Source organism: Chroicocephalus ridibundus, chromosome 3 (assembly GCF_963924245.1).
Source record: "Chroicocephalus ridibundus chromosome 3, bChrRid1.1, whole genome shotgun sequence".
Taxonomy (NCBI): Eukaryota; Metazoa; Chordata; class Aves; order Charadriiformes; family Laridae; genus Chroicocephalus; species Chroicocephalus ridibundus.
Genome location: NC_086286.1, coordinates 97,314,231 through 97,336,831, shown reverse-complemented (window position 1 = coordinate 97,336,831; position 22,601 = coordinate 97,314,231). Strand labels below are relative to the sequence as shown.

At 36.2% G+C, this 22,601-nt stretch overlaps 1 protein-coding gene across 7 annotated transcripts in view; it reads left to right on the top strand.

The window, feature by feature from the left end:
• The window catches only part of ADGRB3 (adhesion G protein-coupled receptor B3), a 468,213-nt gene that overhangs the window by 253,621 nt on the left and 191,991 nt on the right, over nt 1–22,601 (top strand). For all 7 annotated transcript variants that reach the window (XM_063330254.1, XM_063330255.1, XM_063330256.1 and 4 more), the window contains 3 exons: nt 13,610–13,756; nt 14,516–14,591; nt 22,319–22,421. In XM_063330254.1, coding sequence (XP_063186324.1) covers nt 13,610–13,756; nt 14,516–14,591; nt 22,319–22,421 — 326 coding nt within the window. The remainder of the gene's footprint in view (nt 1–13,609; nt 13,757–14,515; nt 14,592–22,318; nt 22,422–22,601) is intronic.

Sequence of the window (22,601 nt, the reverse complement as noted above, 5' to 3'; positions counted from 1 at the left end):
AAGAATATAGTTTGGGAAACGGTCTTATAGAAAATATATTTGATCTCATTACATGAATGACTTTTCATATAACCTGTGGTTCAAAGCTTATGCTGTTCTTTAATGACTATTATTTTGTGGATTTTTTTTTCTAATTTATAACTTTTAGTGCCAATTACATTAGTTAATAGTTAGCAGTGTTAGTTATATGCTGGTTTTTGTAATACATTGTTATTAAAATTTTGTGGCCTCATACTATCTTCCATTACTCAGCAGCCAACTAAAAGGAGGTAGTTTTCAAGTAAATCTATGGGAAAATAGTATATTAGTATAGTAACTTGTCCAGAAAACCCCGTCTCTGATCATGTTGTAAAGCAGCATAGCTAGAATGTGAGCTGATCTCAAAGGTAAATACTTGGAAATCCATTCATATGTGTATAAACGGTGCCCTTTGGTGAAACATGTTTCCTCCTTCTATTGGCACCAAAATCTTGTCTCCAATAAAGCAGAAGAATGAAAATAGACTGGCTTGCCCAAAGGGAAGAAACTGTGGGACAGTTATCAGGATGCTTGGATCTTCAGGGATTGGCAGTGAGGCAGGCTGCTGCATCTGCACATACAAGACTTCTCCCACTTCTGAGGGAAATATTTATCAAAAATACAGCAAGCTTATCCCCTCCTTTCTCATTTTTACCTCAAGAGGGTACAATATGTTCATAAAGATTAAAGGGAATGTCTCATTTTGCCATTATGTATCTTAGATTGTTCATTGCAGAAGCATAGAATGAATGTTTTTAATGCTCATTTAGCTTTGAAAATTGTATCACTATCTAGGCAATGAAAAATAATGGTCTCCATTCACAGTCAACAATGCACAAAGAAAAGTTAATTTCTGCAAAATGACTGTCATTTAACTTTGCCAAATTGAACTTCTACCTGTTTCTTGGATGAATAGTTCCACTACTGGAAAACATGGCTGGTGATTTTATACCACATCATCTATTTTACATTCCTGCTTGTACTTAGAAATAATTTTCAGAAGTTAAAATTATAGATATCCAAACTTCTCATAAACTGAAATGACAGAGGCTGCACATCAAGAGGGTAAGACATTCAAATATGGAACTAGTTCATCTACTTAGAAATGGTATTCAACATTGGAGCTCAGAGGAGTTTGAAGTGTTTACGTTTATACTGTTTATCATTTTATTTGACAAGATATTAGAGGGATTTTGCTGAATATATGTGTTTGTACTTTGAATGCACTTGAAGCATGCATTTAGGAATTTCCTTTTAAAGCTTGAAAAATAAGAAGGTAAGTAACTGTGGTGTAGGAATTTGGCCATTTTTCCTTCTTGTGGGCATTTGTTAGAATATTTTCTCCTGTTCATAATTTTTTTGATCTTTCAATTATGTAACAGCATATTTATTCTTGAGCTTTTTAATGTAAGGTTTGAGGGAGTCTCTGTCTAGTGAGTCACACGCGGGCTTTTTATGGATTTTTTTTCCTATGGATATAATTTCTATTGATAGCACCAGCTTCTGGATCGAAATTATTACCTGTCATTCATGTCAGCGTAATGTCACTCATGTGAGCATTCTCTATGCTCACATTAATCTGCACTGTCACTGGTTTTAGCAATGTTTAAAGTCTCTCCTAGCTATAGCTGGGCATGAAATGGGATTGTTACTTGCAATTTTTTATTTATTTTATTTGTAAGATTTTTTTTTTAGATTTAGTGCTTCACCGGAATAAAGCCAAACCTTCCATTAAAACAGCTTAAATAAAGTCATTTTACCTCCTAGCTGTGGTGGATGGTTATAACAGGCTGTCTGACAAACTAAGAATTGCTGAATTGCCAAAACACTACTTTGTTTCTTCACAGCATTTGAAGCTCTTGGCAGTACAAAACATTAGTACTTAGTGTTTCTATTGCCATCTTAACCTTTCATGTTGAAGTAGTTTCATTTAGTAGCAGTATCTAAATGGGTAGGATTTTTTTCATTGAGGCCAAGTCTATAGTATCCCAGGTTGGATTTAATCCATGACAGAAAGAACTAAAAATGAAGGTAGGCATACTATAAAAATTTCACAAACATAACTTAAATATGGTAGGTCAATGTTAAAAAACCCAAGGAATTACTTATTAAAACATACTTACAGGTTTTGTTTAAGGGCTTCTGTGCCCCTCTTCTCCCATCTTGTATATAATTTCCAATCTTACATACCTCTGTTGAATAATAAAACTTGCTTATTCCTATTAATGTGATTAAATTAGCTGTTTCACTTAACTGATTTTACTTCTTATACTGCTTACACTAAATTCTCATCAGTTCCATTTTTAATGTTTATGTGAATGTTGGTGTAAGTTTTGGGCAAAAAAAATTCTTTTATGTCCAATTAATTTTTTGCTCCAAGCAGTGCAACCAGTATGTTGTCTCAGCACATGCACGGAAAGTCTCATTTGCTGGATGATGACACCGAGCACCTTTTGAAAATGCTTCATTACTATTCAAATGTCCCTTTGCAGTAAACATAGTGTAACTGTAGAACTCAACATGAGTTTAAGCTCTTGATGTTTAAATCATCAAGATTTAATTAATAGCCACAGTTCATATCAAGATACGTCCAGATTATGCTGTCCACAGCTGTGCGTCTGCAAAAAAGTTACTGCTGTGAAATATGGTCAAATAACTGAGCATCCTTACACTGACCCTTAACTTTGTTCCTCCTTCCTTCAGTTTAGAAATTTTGTTATGAATGTTTGCCACCAGAGTGCAGTTAGTTTTGTTTCCAATAAAGCACCATTTAGATGTTTTGGGATTAGGGACAGAAAACCCATTTAGCACATCAAAAATATTCTATAAAAGCAATAGCACTATAAAAACCGCACAGAACAGAGAGGGGAAAACAACTAAAGGGAAAAAAAAAAAAAAAGCAATTTTCTTTCCAGCATCCTGTAAAATACTGTTTGTTGGGTAACAATGCTATAATCAGGATATGGTGGGGGAAAAGGATAATAGAAAATGGCACTTTTTGGTTGTCCAGTTGTTCAGGGAATGATTTGTAGTAGGAAAGCCACCTTGACAGTTGATCATAATTTGTAAATCATCATATATTATTGGAAGGCAAGAAACGTGCAGGGTTTTTTTCTGGCTATCTCGTAGATCTGACTGGGGAGATAATGACAGTTATCCCAAATGTGCCATGGCAGTAATAGCAAAACTGGACTCAGATGCAGAATACTTCATGGTGAATGATTTTGCAAGACTAAAAGTATAGATTATTTTTGAACAGGATTTGCAGAAATTTTCAGTAAATTAACAGCTTCTCTAGCATGTAAATTCAGTCACTCTGTGTTAGTGTTTTCAGGTACAGAAAATTAATTGAAGCAATTATGTTGTGTTGTTAGGTCCCAAAAACTACAGTTCAGTAAAAGACAAAAATTCCATCCCTGCTTCTTGTTTCCATATTTCACATTCATGATATTCCATTTAAAAAGAATTCACCGTGATTTTTTATGAAATAACATGAGCAAACAGTCTGGAGTAAACTCTGCCCATTGTAGAATTGAATTTTAACTTTTTAGAGCTTCTACCTGCAGGCAATATTTCCAGAAAATAAGGGATAGTTAGCCAAAGCAGTATAGTTTCAGTGTGGGGGACTCTCTATTCTGAATATATATTTCATAAACATACTGCAATGAATGGCACAAAAAATTAAAGAAATAACAATAACAATAAAATCAAAATTGGTATTGGAATAACTGTAGCAGAAAATAGGTTGCGGGTAGGATGTAGGGCCAAAGAGGCAGCAGGGTTATATCAGGTGTATATGTTAGCAATGCAAATGTTGCAGAGCCTGGCATGGTGATGGCTCCTTTTGATGACATCTGTCGTGCCTCAGGAAAACCAGAGAAGATGTTTTCTTATTCATGGTATTTTCTACAGATTAGCTGTCCAAAGTAGTAGTTATTTACTATGTGTAAAAGCAAAACTGAAGGCACCGTAAGGGCATCTGAAAAGTTGGTCTGAATCCAAATAGACTTTTTAAGAATTAGAAATCTATCTACTGCAGGTATAACACTATGTTATATCTTGAGTTAAATATTTTGACCAGACTCTATGATTAGCTTTGGCAATGATCTCAGGAATAATGTGCTTGCGTTTTACATACTTGGTCACAGGCAAGGGTTAATCCAATATTCCTAAAATGCAGTTTAAGATGACTATACAATACATATTGAATTCAAATGATTTTTTAAAACCCTGAGAAGGCAACCCAAGCCTTTTAACCCAGCCCAATTAAGCATCTCTATCTTTCTCTGCCAACTGCACTCAAAATTGGAGGACATGTAAGGCACCTGAATTCAGACAAGGGAAGCAGTAATGGTATAACATTTTACTTAGTGAACTAGTTGACTGTTGGTTTTCATTCTTTTCTTAGATGCTTGGATCTTTTTGATTCCTCCTCCCACACCTTCGATACATGAAAAGCTTCTTGTTAAGGGAGAGTGGGAGGGAAGAAGTAGGGGGATGCTGGAGATGGGATGACCAGAATTGGCTAACAAGAGCTGAGCACAAGGTCCACATGCCATAGTGATTCATGTGATTGCGTTATAACAGTTCATAATAACCAAGCTCTGTCATTCTTTATAGGCCAAATTTTCTAGTGAGATTTTTTTTAAAGCATCTCCTCATTGTGCAGTTGTTTTATTGAAATGACCATAATAACTCTGAGGTATTTCTCCTGAGTTATTAAAGTTAATTTAGAATTCAACAACGTGAACAAGTAAATCAAACTCAGTCTAATTAGTATTACTTAGTACTTATATTGGATAGTGTCTGTATGTCCCACTGAGGTACTGAGTTTTCGTTGTGATATGCATGATTTAAACAATCTAAATAAAGCATGTATGCATTATCCTGACAATTAGATTTCACAGTACCCCAGGACAACTTTTTACAATCCCTACAGCAAATCTTAATCCACTTTATCTCCTCCACGGAGAACATTCAAGTTGAATTAGACATGTCTCCAGAAAACAAAGACCTAGTTATATATTCCTGTGAGGAAGGTTAGAGTCATGGCTTGAACATGAAAGTGAGACACAGGAGACCTGTGTTTCTGTAACAGTTCTGTTTCAGATTTTCTGTATGACTCTGCTCAAGCCTGTCTTGAAGACATTTACCAGGTAGGTGTTGCAGCACCCGCTTATCAGATTCTGGGTTCAGGGAGAAGCAAGAGTGGTCTGCTCTGTGAGAGAAACCAGAAGACAGCAGGGCATGCACCGTGGCCTCTGTGGCAAAGGAAAGGTCCCACAGCACCCAACCAAGAAGAGCAGAGGAGGTCTGTGTGGTAGCCAGGCCCAGCTAATATTCCAGATCACCACACAAGTTCATTGTACTGAGGCGGATCTGACGTCAAGCCAGGAAGTCGAGTCACAGCATCAGGGTCAGGATCTGGTCCAGTGGTGGTACTCAGCTAACAGTTCAGTGGTCTCCAGGCAAGCCCATTGTGAAAAGGCAGGTCCAAGGTTGCTTGACCTTCACACCAAATCTGCAGGCCAAGGTTCAGACAACCAAAATACATGGCCATGCACGGTCACAGCTGATTCAGCTTAAGTGTAGCTCCTGAGGGAAGGGGCGCGGACCCCCACTTCTCACTGCCCTTTTCACAGTAGTCTGATCTAAGTTACAAAGTTGCATCATATCAGAGCTGGTTTTGAGCATGGCCAGCTAAAGCTGTAGAGGTGTGTGCGTGATGGGGGTGCACCATCTTAACGACAGCTTGTCTCCAGGTGGAATACAACACTCAGAATGGGAGATATCCACTACAGAAGTAATTTGATGCTGACCAGGAAGTACTAAGCGTACGAGTGATGTTTTTCTGTCTCCTAAGCTAGTAGAGTTAAGAATTCAGCAAAGCAGTAATTTGAGACATCTCTCAGTTATCTGGGATGAATTTAGCAAACATGCATTTCTTCTGAACCCTTGGCTTCTGTATTGTGCCTGTTGTGAAATGAGTATTTAAATACGGTTTTGCTCCTCCTTTCCTCCTAGATAGCTTGGGTTTTGGTGGTGCTAGCCTTGAATCCTAATGAATATTCTCATCCAAGTTGAGGAAGGTATGGTTTATAATTCCTTCAGATGGGGATCCCCTCTTCAGAGAGGGACCTGATTGCACACAGATCTTCCTAATTCAAGTGCTCAAAAATATGAGATCAGTAGCCTAACAGGCAGTGTTATACCAGCAATGCTTTCTCTGACTTGGCCAGGTTTTAAAAAAGAAAGCAACTGCAGATACATTTGATGACAGAAGCAGTCTAGTCAGTAAACTTAGCTACAGGCTTGAGTTTTTAAGGATCTTACCTGCTGCTCTGTCTAATTTCTCAATCTTAATGGAGCTGAAGTATAAAGAAAGCTCTGAAATGCCCTCATTGGAACGCTTCTGGGAAGGCACATGTAGACATTTGTAGATACCTAGTGAATTGCTGTAAAAAAAAGGGCCACCTGCAAGCATTTCCTCCATATCTAACTGTTTTGCATGATATGGCTTTTAATCAGGCTCTACATTTTAAGATTCACTAGCCGCTTCCATACTATTTGTGCCTTGAGATTCTATTCCAGAGTAATTTACAGTTCTCTCAGTTTTAATTTGCTTATAGTTGTGTCTGAAAGTTCTTCAAGATGCCATTTTGTATGATTAAAAAAAGCTGTTCCATAATAAAATATAATAGAGATCTGTCCCTAGTCTGCTACAAAAAGCTGTGATTAGAAACATATATTGATTCACATGCCTTATTTTGTTTCCCCTGTGTGTGGCTTTTATACATCAAATCTTTTGTTTCCATGCCTGAGAATTCGTTTCTTATATCAACTTTCAATATCCTGCATAACTTAGTTAAACACCTTTCTAAATTTCTGAATGATGGAATTTAGTTGTTACCTCCCTAGAGGCAAGACAATGGCCATCTTTCCTTTGTTTGAATTTACTACTTCTGGGAAGCAATCATTCTACTTCTGCTCTACATCTTCCCAAGAAGTGTAATGTTGAGAGAATATTTTTTATAAATTCCCTGCTAATGATTTTCACATCTGTTTGCCCTCTTACTGACCTCTTGTCCTCTGTTAGGCCCTCTCTGTCTATGTTTTTAGTAGTTCTTAGTGGATATCTAATCTTCAATAGATGTGATAAGTAAACATATAAATGACCTCTCTCTCTCAGCTTTTCCTCTTTCTCTCTTTCTCTGATGACAGCTTCAGCATCATTTCCATCTTCTGCACTCACTACCTTAACTTTACCTTCAGTCTCGCTTTCTTTTTCTCTCATTATCAGCTAGAATCACCAGCACAGACACTTTTTCCAGTCACCTTAGTGATTGAAAAATGCTTGGTTTCTGTACCTTCCCTGTGCAGTCAACCTAAAATAATGTTGCAGGTGGCCTTGCCTCTCAGTATTACCATGGTTTTCACCTTTATGTCTCTAACATTAAAACTCATGCACTTAAATGCCAACTCATTCTGCCTCCTGCATCAGCCTCTATATTCTGTCTTGCTTTACGCTGAGTCTTTCTTTTCCTTGAGAAGTGCTTTATGACAAGGCAAGAGGTGCTAAGGGAGACCTTAGTCTTAGTAGCATGAATGCAGACTAATACTAAGAGGTAAAAGAAAAAGTAAAGCTCTTTCAGAAACACAGAGTACCTTGGATGTGGCCCTGGGTCTCTTTGGCTGTTCGTGTCTTCATCTTTTCAATAAAACTCTCAAAAGATGGAGTTGTCTTCCAGGTACTGAAGTACAGCCTCCTACCATGTTTTCTTTAAAGCATTTTTCTGAGTAACCACATATTTCAGGAAGCATTCCATTTGTCATGAGAACATATTTTCTTCTGACTGCTCATAAAAACGTTGTTTACGTTTTCACTAGTTCAGTTGGGTTTTCTTCAAACTTGTAATTCAGATTTGCAAATTGAAAAGTGATTTTGTACTTTACGTTCCATATAGGCCAGCTGCAAATAGCCATATTCATCTTATAGCATGCATTAATAGCAAGTAAATACTAAAAATTATTAAAAATTATAAAAATGCTAAGATTGTTATTTTTTCCCCAAAGGGGACATGAAGAAGTAACATCTGGAACATGGACAAATTCTATGATGCTATGGCCATTTGTATACCCTAATTCTTTATCAGGGAGTAAACTTTAATAGTTTCCATAATCTTTTTTTTTTTTTTTAAGAAAGATTTTATTGTCCATAACAACAATCCTTAGTGCTCTAATTACTGTTTGAGCTTTTAATTTTACTTTTTTTTCCATTTTCATTTCTATTCCTGGAACAAGGAAAGGTTTGGAAAAATGAGAACTGTAACCTTACGCTTTACCTGTTTCAATTTTGTCAAGCTAGATTTTTGATCATAACAAATGTGCAATCAGAAACCACTCAAGAGAACGCATATACGTATGTGATATTTCATGAGTCTTTAAACTTATTATATTCCTGAGTTGTTCCTGAAATACAGAATTTGGTACTGAAAAACAAAAGTACACAAAACCAAAAGGGAACACTTGCCTGCTGCCTATGAATATTTTTTAATTATGTAAGTATTAGAAGAGATCTAGAGATTTGAGTGTTTATTAAATGCATCCTGATTATTGCCTGAAGCTATGCTGCTTTCTAACTCGTCCTAAATATTATACTGGTCATATTATTGATATGGTAACGTGTTTCTGGCATGTGTTACAGAGTTTTAGGGAGCATATTCAGACATCATACAGTTACGTGATGTTTTTGCATGTTTACTTATTCTTTATACTGTTTAAAGGACCGGAGTGGCTTGCAAGTTCAAAATAGAAATGACTTCATTAATTCCCTAGGGTGCTTATCACTGATAAATCTATTATTTTGCAACAAAAAGGGTAATGGGTACCTCTTTTCTGCATTGCATTGTTTATGGAATACAGAAGGGGAATATTCAGAGATCACTGTTAAGGTGGCTTCTTGATTAACCTAAAGCGTTATTCTTAACCTTCAAAACAGCAAGCCCGTTTAAGGCACAGTTTGCTTGACACCAAAGGAAGGACTCATGCAGGACTCATACCTGATTACTGAAAATATCTATGGAATGTCTACTTCTACTTCTGCTTATACCAGTAGTGTGTCTTCCTGCCCAAAGCTTGAATAATCAGAGGGTAGCTGCTATGGGCTGATGAGCTTCAGGGATGCAAGGCTTCTAGGGACATCCCTCTCTTGCCTGCCCATGCAGCAGTAGGGCATAACAAGGTTTTAATTTAAGAAGACATCATTTCTGTGTTGATAAACATAAGAAATACTAGGTCTTTTAAATTATAATTTCTTAGGAGTATTTTTCTGGCCATTGATTGATGTTGGTTCACTGCAGGGATATATCATGAATATTATTTGCAGAGGGAAAATTATTACCTGGTTGTTCTTCTTATGTTCATACAAGAGATGACACTTCACTACAGTCCTTCTGTTATACATAGTCTTGTGGGTGGTAAGAGGTGGATTTATCTTCATACCTAGAGAAGGATTTAAAAGGAAATCATCAAGCTTTCTCAGATGCAGAGTTCCGTAGCAAATCTGGAGATCCGGAAATTGGTCTCCTGGAAAAGGGGGTTTTGCCATTTGTATTTGTTTCAGATTGTCTTTAAAATGATGGAGTTCAAGTGGATAGAGCAAATCTATTATGAATATCATCTTCAATATGTCCACCTGGCATTTTGATGATGAGCCAGGCAAGACTTTTTTCCCCATGTATCCATCATAGGCTTAGTTAAACAAACTTATTTATTCTGTAAAAAACCAGCAGTTTTACAGTTAGGATCAACAGAATAATTCTAAAATGTATAAATATGTTTCTGATTGGGTCTTCTTAATAGATATGTTTGCAGAAATACTCAGTATTCTGAATTTTAATGCAAAAATCCTTTAATATTTTTTATTCTGAACATCTGTGACAATGGAAGTTCTGTTCATGACTATTTTACCCAGAAATAAATTTAGCAGTAGCTATCCCAGAAGGATAGGATAACATCCTCTGTCTGAAAAATCAAGACCTGTTGTGTAATGAACTCAAGTTTACTAAATGCTGAATAATATATGTATAGTATACCATCAATGGACAAGTCAAAATAGGACAGGAAAGGAACAAATGATGCTGCTAATATGTATAGCCATTCCCTGTTGTCGGTGACTAAAATTCAATCAAATTCAGAGTTCTACTCTCTTGCTCTGACAGGGAGGGTTAAACAGGAGTTGACATCTTATGCTAATCCCTTAGATTTCTGTATCTGGTTTTCTAATTCAGTCAAGGCACTGATGCCTTTTAAAACAATTAATTCCCATTCCTCTGTATATTAAGTGATTGTAAAGCGGGGATCAACATAGTTACTGCGCTGTAAAGCACAACAAGCCCAGAATGTTATCACTTACAAGAAAGGAGAATGAGAATCAGTGTTTTATCCTCTTCTGTAAATACATGAATGCTACAGAATTCAGACTCAGATTTTGAGCATCTTTTCTGAAGTTTTTCGTTCAGTCTTCAATAAGGATGGGGATCAATAGTTTAATTTGGCTTGCATTGTAATTTTAAAACCTAAATCTCTACTGTAAGAGCTGAAGTTGTGTTTAGTCCATGAGCAAACATCCAGTCATTTTTCTGTCATGCCTTTTGGTGAATCTGATTTCCTGTTCTAAATATTTTTCAAGGGGCTGAATCTGAAATCTTACTCGTTTTGGTTCAACACAAGAGGCTAATGGGTAGATAGTAAAGAGAAGGGGAAGATGTTTCATGCCACTTATTTGGTTGCTTATCTTTTATTATTTAGAAACCCAGATCAGTCAGAGGGCTACTGGAAGTTGCACTAGGCAACTTACTACTCATTCATAGTTCTAGGGAACATAGCAATACATTTCAGCTTTTCTATTTTATGCCATGATCTACAAGGGCTAGCATACAAGAACTACACAATTTTTATTTCACTAAGAATTTTCATGACATGTTAATTAACCCCTTTTGGGCTGCTCCAAATAAGCTGCTTAAATATCGTTCACATATTGCTGTGTTTAATAATCTCATTTGGATAGTCATGGAAAATTCTCCATTCCTATGAGTCTGGAGTTAATCAATTCCAAAGATATTTTATTTTACTCAGTACGTAAGAACAGTTAGTAGTTGCCAGTTCTGAAACTTTGAGTAAAGCAGTATTGAACAGGTTGTCTGCAACAGCAGCATGAAAATGAAATGAAGGCAAAAGGAGATGTATTTGTGAAGAATATTATAATGAATCCATTAGGGGTCAAAGCAATCACTAAATTGATTAGACTAGACTACGTAAATAGATTTTTCTGAATCCATAATTGCTATAGAGTCATCAAATATGTATGTGTTCTGATGTGTAATTGAACCACTGTCTTGTAATTTATACCAATGTACACCAAAAGAATGCTCAAAGAATTCTAAAGAGAAGGGGTTTTTCTCCTGTGCTCTGGTGTATAGCTAGGCAATAGGCTTGTTTGATTGTGAGTAGAAAAAAAACTTGTCTGAACCAGAAATGGGAATATATATTTATATTTATTGCATATAAGCCATAAGCCAAATGTTTAGGGTTTATGTTCAGGGTTTGTGTTATTCATCACCTAAATATTAACAAATATTTTGGAATCTTTGGTTCAAAGTAGTGCTTAGGTAACATGATGAATGGCCCTATTTAAAATACAAAGATAGAGAGAGTCCGGAGAGGTACTATCCTAGACCCTCACCATTTATCCAGTCCTAAAGTGGTTTTCTGTTTTGCAGAGTGAATTCCATTGAATGACATTGATTTCCTATTTCAATAACAGGAACTGTCATCTGAAAGGTGGATGAAATATTGAGGCTCTACTAGCTAATTAGATAGATAGATAGGTAGACAGGCAGATAAATACTGTGCAAATAAAAAAACCCAAAACAATATTGTCTTATACAGGGTGTATTTAATTTTGAAAACTAAATAACTGTGGGTTTAATTTTATTTATGTGGAAAATAAAATAAAATTCTTTTTAGATTTTGAGAACTATGGAAAAAAATCCATTTTTACAATGTTAATATATCCTGCATAACCATTGATTGCATGTGAAAACATGCAATCCATTTTGTGCCCCAGTAATTCTGAAACACCTGAACACAAACTCCCTCCACACACCACTTGAAAATTCACAAGACTGAGCATCCCTTTAGGGCTGGGAATGTATTTGCCAATTTGAGCCCGTAGGGGATTGTAATTAGCACTGTAAAACCCTGATGATATTTTTATAATGGAAAGCCTGAAATAACCTCAAATACCACCTCACTAATGTGATTCTATAATACATAACCCGTCTAATTTCAAACTAAAAGTCAGTTATCAAGGAATACATCTGTAGAGTTAATATTATTAACCTGTTAATTTTCCTCTTCTCATGGATTTGAATTACAGTTTCCTTTGAAATAAAATCCACTGATGAGATATCTAATGCTTTTCTACTTTAATTTTGCTGTTCTGATTGCTTTTACAGCTGTCCCCCATTGTCTGTATATTTAAGGCCCTTGCAGAGTCCTTGCAGTGAAATCGTTATGCAGATCAAAGTATAGTCCTGGTGTCCGAACTCTTCCAACTACATTAGCCTCTTCTTAAATTGATTAGGAAGAGCATTGCACAGGAAATGGCTATCAACATGGCTTACATTAAGAACAGAGCTGGTGCTCCAAATGTGTTGTTTGTCTTCTCTCTGAGTGTATGTAAACACTTGCAGCCCTGTCAGTTCCTTAAAAGTACTTTGAGTCTTACTAGACACTGACAGTGTTGCCATGGAGTCGTACTCAGATTTCACAGCAAAGCTGAAACTGATTTCCAGATAATAGTTGAGTTAGAAAACAGAGAGAAAATGAGAATGAGTAAACAAAATTCCAAACTGCCTATTATTAGATTTGATACCTATTTCTTCTGTCTTTCTATAACTGTTGCAGATATAATAGTGATGCTGTTTGGGGGTCTGGAGATTTTTTAGTTGGAAAAAATATAATTAAGATTTCAGAATGGGGATTATTTTTTCAAGGAAACGAAATCAAGTGCTATACCGCATTATTCTCATTTGTGTGGAAACAATGAGGACTTTTAATATGTGCATCTCTGTAATGGGTCTATCTTGAAATTGTGCCTGTATAGGGAATAAAAGCTCTGTGATTGCTTCATTAGCCTGCATCTAGCAGTTATGTTTCCCAAAGCAATTTGCAGCATCCTCTTCCTTTCATTGTCACATTTGATCATTTTAGAATTTGCTGTGAAGACACGATGATGTCCTTACATGTGAATTTCAGGGTATAAGACAGTACATTCAATAATCGCTGTTAAGAAACTTAATCAGAATCTGACTGACAAATGATACGATCAATACCACACAATTAATCCATAGTAGAACTGCATAATAAACAGAAGACTGCACTTTCTGTGACAGTTAGTGTCCTACGAATTCCTGCTTTACTTGAAATGTATTATTAAACATTTTTGTTATTGCTGTACTGTTACCATCGTATGATGCTTTAAAGTATAAAACACAGTTTTATTTGATTTTGTGATTTCTCTTGCTAGTGGCTAGCATTCAGAAGCTTCCCGCTGCATCTGTTTTAACCGACATCAATTTCCCCATGAAAGGAAGAAAAGGAATGGTTGATTGGGCACGAAACTCAGAAGACAGGGTTGTCATTCCAAAAAATATCTTCACCCCTATGTCAACAGGTAAAAAAGCATATCAGCATGTTATTTTTGTGTTAACTTTAACAAGGGAACTCAGAATCTTTGTCTCAAAGAACCACTGTATGATATAGACATGCTTTTTTTTATCCATCTTCAAAAGAAATCCAATACCCACAGCTTATCCCAGAGGGAAATGATGGGGCTTAATTTCAGCATCTTGAACAAAAAGTGCTACAGAAATCCTAGACGTTATTTTCTATGCTGAAGAACCAATGCTTAGTTATTGTGCATGGGATTGTACCTGTTCTGTTATGAGGTGACCTGAAGTGCAGCTCTGCTGAATCCCCTGAAGCTGCTCCATTCCAACAGACTGGGCCGTTCCAATAGGTGACCTGACTTTTAATAAAGGATGGTCAGCAGGCAAATTACCCTGGCTTCTGATACAATTTAAAAATACTGTTGCTGTGCGGATTTCTGACATTAGAGAATTTACTTGCTAGGCGTTAAACACTGAAGACAGTCTTTGAGGATACTTGGTTATAAAAGTTAAAGGAACTAGCATGGATGTCAGTAAACAATGACAGATTTTTTGAAAATGTGTTTTTAAGCAGTTTAAAGCTTTTGATATATTCCTGACAGTGCTACATCTTTATGTCGGATTTCCAGGGTATAATTCAAAATTATGGTGGTTTATTTAAAATAAAATTTCTACTAGAAAGATAAATGGTATTCACAGTTTTTCATGGTGATTAAGTCTTGGGAAAGAGAGCTGAAAAACCTTTTTTTCCTTACTCTTTTCAGAACTAGATGAATCAACTGTATTTGTACTTGGAGCAGTGCTATACAAAAATTTAGAACTCATTTTGCCCACTTTGAGGTAAGAAATGTCATAAATACAGTATGAATCAGGCAATTTTGGGATCATAAGTATACTACATGTCAGGATAAAAGCAGACAACCAAGACTGTTTGCCTATTGGTATTGTTGGATTTTTTCCTGTTATTTAAAATATATATGTGTATGTTTGTCTTTCCTTCATGCTTAGTCATTTGTATAATGGAAATAGCCTTTTCATCAAAATGGCTTAATTTATATTTTATGTAATCTATATTAAGCTAATTACAGAAAATTTCAATTAGAAGATGCACACTGATTTATATTAATGCTCGGGCTACTTGTGCTTCAAACTACTGTTTGTCCAGTCAGTACAAGTGAACTAGTAATGACATCATAACCTGATGTGCTAAGGCTGATGTGCTGTACTTCTACAGAAGTCTTTAGCAGTAGTTTTCCAAGTACTTTTTCAGTGCAAGTTGTATTCAGAAGGGACAGCAGAGCTATAGAGTGGATCCATTTTAGAAAGAAGACATGCATGTGCTTGAACAGCTGTGATATGTCAATTATGAGGGCCAGACACGTTCATAAAGAAATAGGAGGGTCTCTTGTTTCACTTTTTCCTTTCTGTATTTCATAACAGACAATTTGGAAACAAACATCCCCCTCCACCCCCCCATCCTTCTCAAATTACTGGTTAAGATCATTTCACGGTCCATTAATACCAATCGTATTTCACATGATCCTGTGCACCCTTGGTCTACTAATGTCCTATTATGGTAAAAGAAACGGGTGCAGATTGTATCACAATAGCTGCTAATGAATTCACAATAATTAGAAAGGATAGTAATAAGGAAGACACCAGATCCCTACTCTATTTAACCAAAATTTCAGAATTTGAAACAAAGGATGGAAAAACAACAGGGTTTTTTTTACAAAATCTATTTGAAAACAAAATGTCTCAGTCCTAAGGAAAAAAACCCAACACTTCTCAGTAAAGTAGGAATGCACTGTGGAATGAGTAGCTGCAATGCTGGGGACAGAAATCTCTCTGAGGCAGGGTACAATTCAAATAGTGATGTCCTGGCAGGACACCTGGGAGCCCGGGGGGTGCTGGTAAGAGCCGTCTATGCTTAAGGCATGGTATAAATGACAGCTCATCTACTTCTGAAGTGTCACTAAGCACTTCCCATTTTTTGTGCCAGTTCCTGAAATTAGCCAGGAAGGAAGAGAGGTTTATGAGAGATATTTTTTCTTCTTTTCTCCCATATTCAGAGACAGACCCAAATGGCTCTTACAGTTAGTCCTTTTTGGCATACCTCAGAGACAACCTGCCAAGCCTAGGAAAGCATCGAGGTGGCTGTGTACCTTTCAGACCTTTATATTGTAAACCATAATCTATGATTATGCCTTTTCAGCTCCCATGTGTCAATAGTTTTAATTTACAAAAAGCAAGTGTGAGCCTTGAATACTGTATATTTGCTTACATGAAAAACCTTTCAGGGCTTTTATTTCATCCATTACAAAAGAGAGATTTATAGGCCTTGCTAGATTTTCCCTAGAATCAATAACATCCCAAGTAGCAAGAACAGGGGCAGAATAGCGACATCGAAGTACAGCAACGTAAGTACTACAGGCTATGTGAAAGGGCATCTCTGGTCCCAAATATTTTGCTTTTATCTGTTCTACTTTCGGCTCGTTACTGATTTACACAGCAAATTGACCATTGCTCTGTACAATTCAGTTCATAGAGAGGTTTTGTGAGCTTCTAAAGCAAAATGGTCGAATAATCTACGTAGATCTATTCATAAGTGAAATCTTCATAAATTCAAATATGAAGATATCCCACTGAATATGTTCAGTATTACTTGATTCCAATTCTCGGATGCCCAAGAAAAAGAAACGAGCACTATTACTTTCTCTTATGTATGTGAATAAGGAATGAAAGTCCTTATTAATCTGTGATATAAAAATATAACATATATTCCCAGGTACCTCTGGTCTCTTCTTTGTTCAGAGTAGAGCGCCTCAGTACTTCCCTGCACTTCTTTAATATTTATAATGAAGTTATACTGAAACTTTTACAGCTTACAGTTCTTACCTCATCAGGAAGTGTATCATGATGGATTTCTTTGCCCATGGCAGTCATATTCAAAATTTGATCTCATGACCTTAAAATAGTACCTCAAAGGTCGCACAATTTCAAACTGTTTTCATAGAAACATAGAATCATTGAATAGTTTGGGTTGGAAGGGACCTTCAAAGACTACCTAGTCAACCGCTGCTACCATGGGCAGGGACATCTTCGACTAGATCAGGTTGCTCAAAGCCCCATCTAACCTGACCTTGAACACTTCCAATGATGGGACATCCACAGTTTCTCTGGGCAAACTGTTCCAGTGTCTCACCACCCTCATCGTAAAGAATTTCTTCCTTGTGTCCAATCTAAATCTACCCTCCTTCAATTTAAAACCATTGCACCTTGTCCTGTCACTACAGGCCTTGGTAAACTTTCTTATAAACCCCTTTTAAGTATTTAAAGCGTTTAATAAGGTCTCCCCGGAGCCTTCTCTTCTCCAGACTGAATAACCCCAACTCTCTCAGACTGTCTTCATAGGAGAGGTGTTCCAGCCCTCTGATCATCTTTCTGGCCCTCCTCTGGTTCCAGCAGGTCCATGTCTTTCCTGTGCTGAGGGCTCAGAGCTGGATGCAGTACTCCAGGTGGGATCTCACAAGAGCAGAGTAGGGGGGGACAACTGCCTCCCTCAACCTGCTGGCTGCACTTCTTTTGATGCAGCCCAGGATACGGTTGGCTTTCTGGGCAGCAGGCACGCATTGCTGGCTCATGTCTAATTTTTCATCCACTGGAATCCCCAAGTGCTTCTCAGCAGTGCTGCTCTCAATCCATTCGTCCCCCATTCTGTATTGATATTGGGGATTGCGTAAACCCAGGTGCAGGATATTGCACTTTGCCTTGTTGAACTTTAAGAGGTTGACATGGGCCTACTCCTCAACCCTGTCAGGGTCCCTCTGGATGACATCCCTTCCCTCTAGCATATCAAGTGCCCCACTGAGATTGGTGTCATCTGCAAACTTGCTGAGGGTGCTCTAGATCCCACTGTCTATGTCACTGATGAATATATTAAATACTATTTAATGCATTCAAAATTGGAGAAGAGCTGCAGCTGTGGTTAGCCCTGAATTTCTTGAGCTATTATACTCTTTGCAAGAATTAGAAGTACAGTGCAGGTTTTAAAGGAATCTTTATTATCAAGTGGCTTATCATTTTGCACTTGTTTAGGTACATGAATCAAGTGAAGGTACATCCCACTGCATTTGGAAAAGGTTTATTTTTGTTTGCTTAAATTTTTCACTGAAAAACTATCATCTTACATGGGTATATATTCATTTCTATTTGTACTAATCTTATTTAACTGTAATAAGGTGTATTGTGATAACTATATTAGTGCTGAACATAATGAAAAGCTTCACTGCAATAGCATTGCGTATGGAACAAACACTGTAAAATGTGAAGTGAGGTACCATCACCTCGTTTTTGTATGATACCTAGAAGTGTGTTAGCTACGCACAATGTATGAATTAAAAAACAATTCTGGATAAGCATCTTACGTGATGTTGTTCTAAATAAAATGACAGTTGACAAAATACATTAACGGGAATAAAGACAAACAAAACAATAAACCAAGGTAAAATAAGTAATATGGTCTCGTCCATTGACAACCTGATAAAAGAGGTGATTTCTGCTGGTTGCAGTGAAATATCCAGGAAGATTCACCACTTCCCATGTGATTTCAGTCCCTGCCTTTACAGGAGTTAGGGTGGGAGTAAGGTAAATATTTGATTGTATGACACCTGTTTTTTGTAGTTTTCAGAATAACGAAGGTGACATACATTCCCATATATTCCTTAATATCAGGACTAAAAGGTGTGCAAGCTTCTGCATCAACACAAGAAACTTCTTTGTTTAAAATAAACAAACAAATAAGTAAATAATATCTCAGTATATCTTTAGGGAAGATCTTTCAAAGCACCTAACCACAGAATCCCCATCTGGTACATCACAGGTGTTCTGTGAATGAAATGAGGATTTCATTATCTAAGACAGCCTATACAATGTATTTCACAAACTCCAAAATTAGATGTATTTTACCATATGGGCTTGATTTTTCTTGTTTTTACTGGCATAGAGTCTGTTAAAAGGAAGTCTTGTAAACACAGTGTGAGATGAGAACTTGGCAATTACAATAATGTAGAAATTTTTGGATAATGTGTTTAATCCTAGTGGTACATGTATTTTATTCAAAGACTTTTTTCAGGACTGTTTAAAGAGGAGGTTAGGAAAAACAAGAGAAAAGTACTTTATTCTTCCTTATAAAAATAGAATTATTTTTTTCCATGCACAAGTAAATAAACTTCATCTGATTCAATTTCCTAATATACTTTGCTGCATTGCACTGTTCTTGTAATGTCATACATATTTTTTTAAAATCATATATTGAAATATTGAATATTTTCATCTCTATTATTTCCATAGCTCTTGCATCCCTGAGCACATTTATGTTATTGTTAGGTTCACAGAAAATTGATTCTCAGTGTAATACTCATCTAAAAGATATTATATTTAATTCCTCTCCTGGGCACTCTGAAGGAATACATTGCATATTGCCATACTGAAGATAGGTTTTAACTTTTCCTGTAACAAATAAGAACAAATAAAGAATCAATGATTTTGCTGTAGCAAGCTTTTTTTCCCGTCACTTAAACAAGCGCCATACTTTTCCTGCTATGATTTCCTGCACTGAAATACCCTCTTCCCTCATTTGAAACATCATTCCTAACCCCCTCCTTTGGGTGCTGTACAGCCAAACAGGCCCTTCAACTTCCTTAAGTCAGCTTTGGCTGAGGATGGAGTACCTCAGATGGGCTTTTACTGTGTAACATTACTGCTATAGAATCCATAATTTCTCTGTAATGTATGCAATATTTACACATTGAACTGTAACTTTTTTCATGCTGTCTTGCGATAGCAACATACCTTATTCATACGTTCATTTTTCTTGAGCAACATGGAGTCATTTTAAAAAGAAAAGAATACCTGAATTTCATATCACATAGAATCAATATGTATACCCATATATAAAAGAATGCCTTCAAAAATGTATACCCAGATAGAAAAATAGCTTAGTAAAATAACTATTTGATTAATATTGTTGTTAATTCAGATCAGAAAAAACACTAAGCAGCTCTGGAAGTTCTTCTCGAGCCTTTACTCAAACTTTGTTATCTTGAATCTTCAAGGATTTATTGAACCATAGTTTCCGAGGAATTTAATATATTTTTTGAGTAATTAATTTCAAAATTTGACCCTGATGTGTATTTTTTCTGGACAGCCAGCAAAGCACCATCCTGTACAAGTTCATTTCTCATTGAAGACAAATTTTAGATTTTTTTTTGATGATGGAGAAAGAGCTAAAAGTGAAGTCACTCTCCACCTGTCATAAAAAAAGCTATAAGATAACACACTTGCCCAGGAAGTGTGAGATAGGTCATTCCCATTTTATGTCATTTTCAATATAAGAGGGACTGAAAACAAACATATTCCATCTTGCAGGATGTTTTGTAAAAGCTGATTACTGAAATTCATGAATAAATGTTCTCAGCACTATGCTGTTATTTAAAAAAATATTTTCAATAAGGATATCAATGGCACTGCACCAGTGGTTTTGAGGGAAATTCTCGTGACTACAATGCTTTGAGCTTTAATTCAGTGGCATCTTAACATGTTAAGTGAGTTTAGAATATGCTTGCCAGATTGCATTCTTCCAGGGACTTTCTAAACGGTTAAATATGAGATATACAACTAGGCACTCAGCCCAGACAGGACAGCAACGAGTGATGCAGGTTTCATGTCACAGTGATATAGCCAGTTACATTTATTTTCTGGTGAAGCAGTCTGCAAGGGGCTCTTGAGAATGTAGGGTTTTAATGAGAGTGAGGTAAAATAGATGTTCCGAGGTTACAATCTAGGCACCTTAAGTGCTCTTTTGAATCTCACCTTAGAAACATCAGAATGGTACCAAAATTAGATACAGCAAGGAAATATTTTTCCACCACAAAGACTGACTGTGACCAAGAACTGAAGTATCAGTATTTACATTAGCTTATGTGAATTTCTAAAATGGACAAAATCTTGTAATAGCTACTAAACTCTATTTCCACTTGTGGTGATCTGTTAGAGAAATCAGTTTTATATTTATTTGGAGTTTTGGTTTTGGTTGTGGTTTTTTTTTTAATTATTCCTCGCTTAGGAACATTTCTAGATATTCAGCTATTGTATGAACAGTAAGGTACTGTCATTAATCCCCCTCTACAGAATGCACTCAAGGTTTGTCGAACATTAAACGTTAGTCTGATAGAGATACATGTTTTCATCAACAAGGTGTGAGACTTTAAACTGCATCCAAAGGGAAGAACTAGGAATTAAGTAAAATATAAAGCCACTTTCATTATATTTCTATTATATGATTCGTCTGAGTAAAATTGGACTAGAATTCATACCTCACCCCAGAAGAATAATTTCATTCCTTGTGCTGAGTAGAGTGCCCGCTGAGTTAAGTTTCTATCACTGTAGCCATGGCAATTCCTGTTTCAATGATCCAGCAAAATGGAATCCTCTCCTAAATAACATTTCCCTAGAGAAAATAAGCGATTAAACAACAACAACAAAAGAATATTTATGCTGTCTATTATAATTACATCTAAACTGCCCAGTTTCTTCTTTGGTTACATGTGAATATGTCTTTCCCTGGGGTTTTATGTTTGTGTATGTGCAAGGCATTGAAAGCAGCATTACATACAAAGGAAATACTGTGATGATCATCAGAAACAGTCTGATAACTGATAGTTGTTCTGAGCCTGATGAGGTCATAAGAAGCAAGGATCTCGGACATGAACATCATGTCAACACGTGTTTATGCCTGTATAAGCATAACTTTGACAATACTATGTCTGTCCTAGAAAGGTAGCTACAAAACATAGTGATCTATGTTTTACATGAAAAGAGAGCTTGATGATGAATTAGAGACATTAACAGAAAATTATTATTTTGAGTAATAACATAAGACCAAATATAATCTCACATATATGAGCAAAAAATTATTGGGTTTGGTGGGATTTCAGTCAGGGCACAACTATGGATTATATTTTTTAAAGTATTTAGATGATGAACGAACTCATATACCAAGTGCGATGGTTTTTAAAAATTGGAAAGAGGTAGGTTTTTTTTCACGAGCACAGAATCAACCGAACTGTAGAATCTCCCATTGCACTCATCCATCTTCACAATTTTACAGTTAACAGTCAGAAAAAAGTCCAACACAGCACTTTGGAAGAAAAATGACTGTCTCTTACAGAACATAGCTGGTGGGTCTATGTTGAGAGAAGCAAATGGTACCCATTGAAACATTGACAGAATGTTTGTGTCATCAATAAACCCTTCTAATTAGTAAATCATACTTTAAGAATGTCACTTCTCCCACCGTTGTTGCTCTTTAGTCTTTAATGTGTCTGATATAGTTGGTAACAAGTGAATGTTTTCACCACTTCCGAAAAAATACATATTATCCCTGATGATATGTCAACTTAAGTCATGGAAAATACCAATGAGATACTCCTTTAAATGTAATATCAGAAGTGTCATTTAACTTCATTCTAAGTTAAATCTTTCATTTTTACTTTTTTTTCCCCCAGGAATTTTACAGTTGTGAATTCGAAAATCATCGTTGTTACTATACGACCTGAGCCCAAAACTACAGATTCTTTCCTGGAGATAGAACTAGCCCATCTATCTAATGTAAGTACAAGGATAGTTGATATGCTCTTTGAAGAATATCTATCAGATCATATGAGAGAAAGAAGTGAGGTTGTTTTAAATATCAGGTAATAAAACCCAGTTTAATTGTTAAAACATAAGCCACAAACAGTCTGACATGCTGTACTTGTTTCATGCATGTGTATATGAATTGTTGTTCCG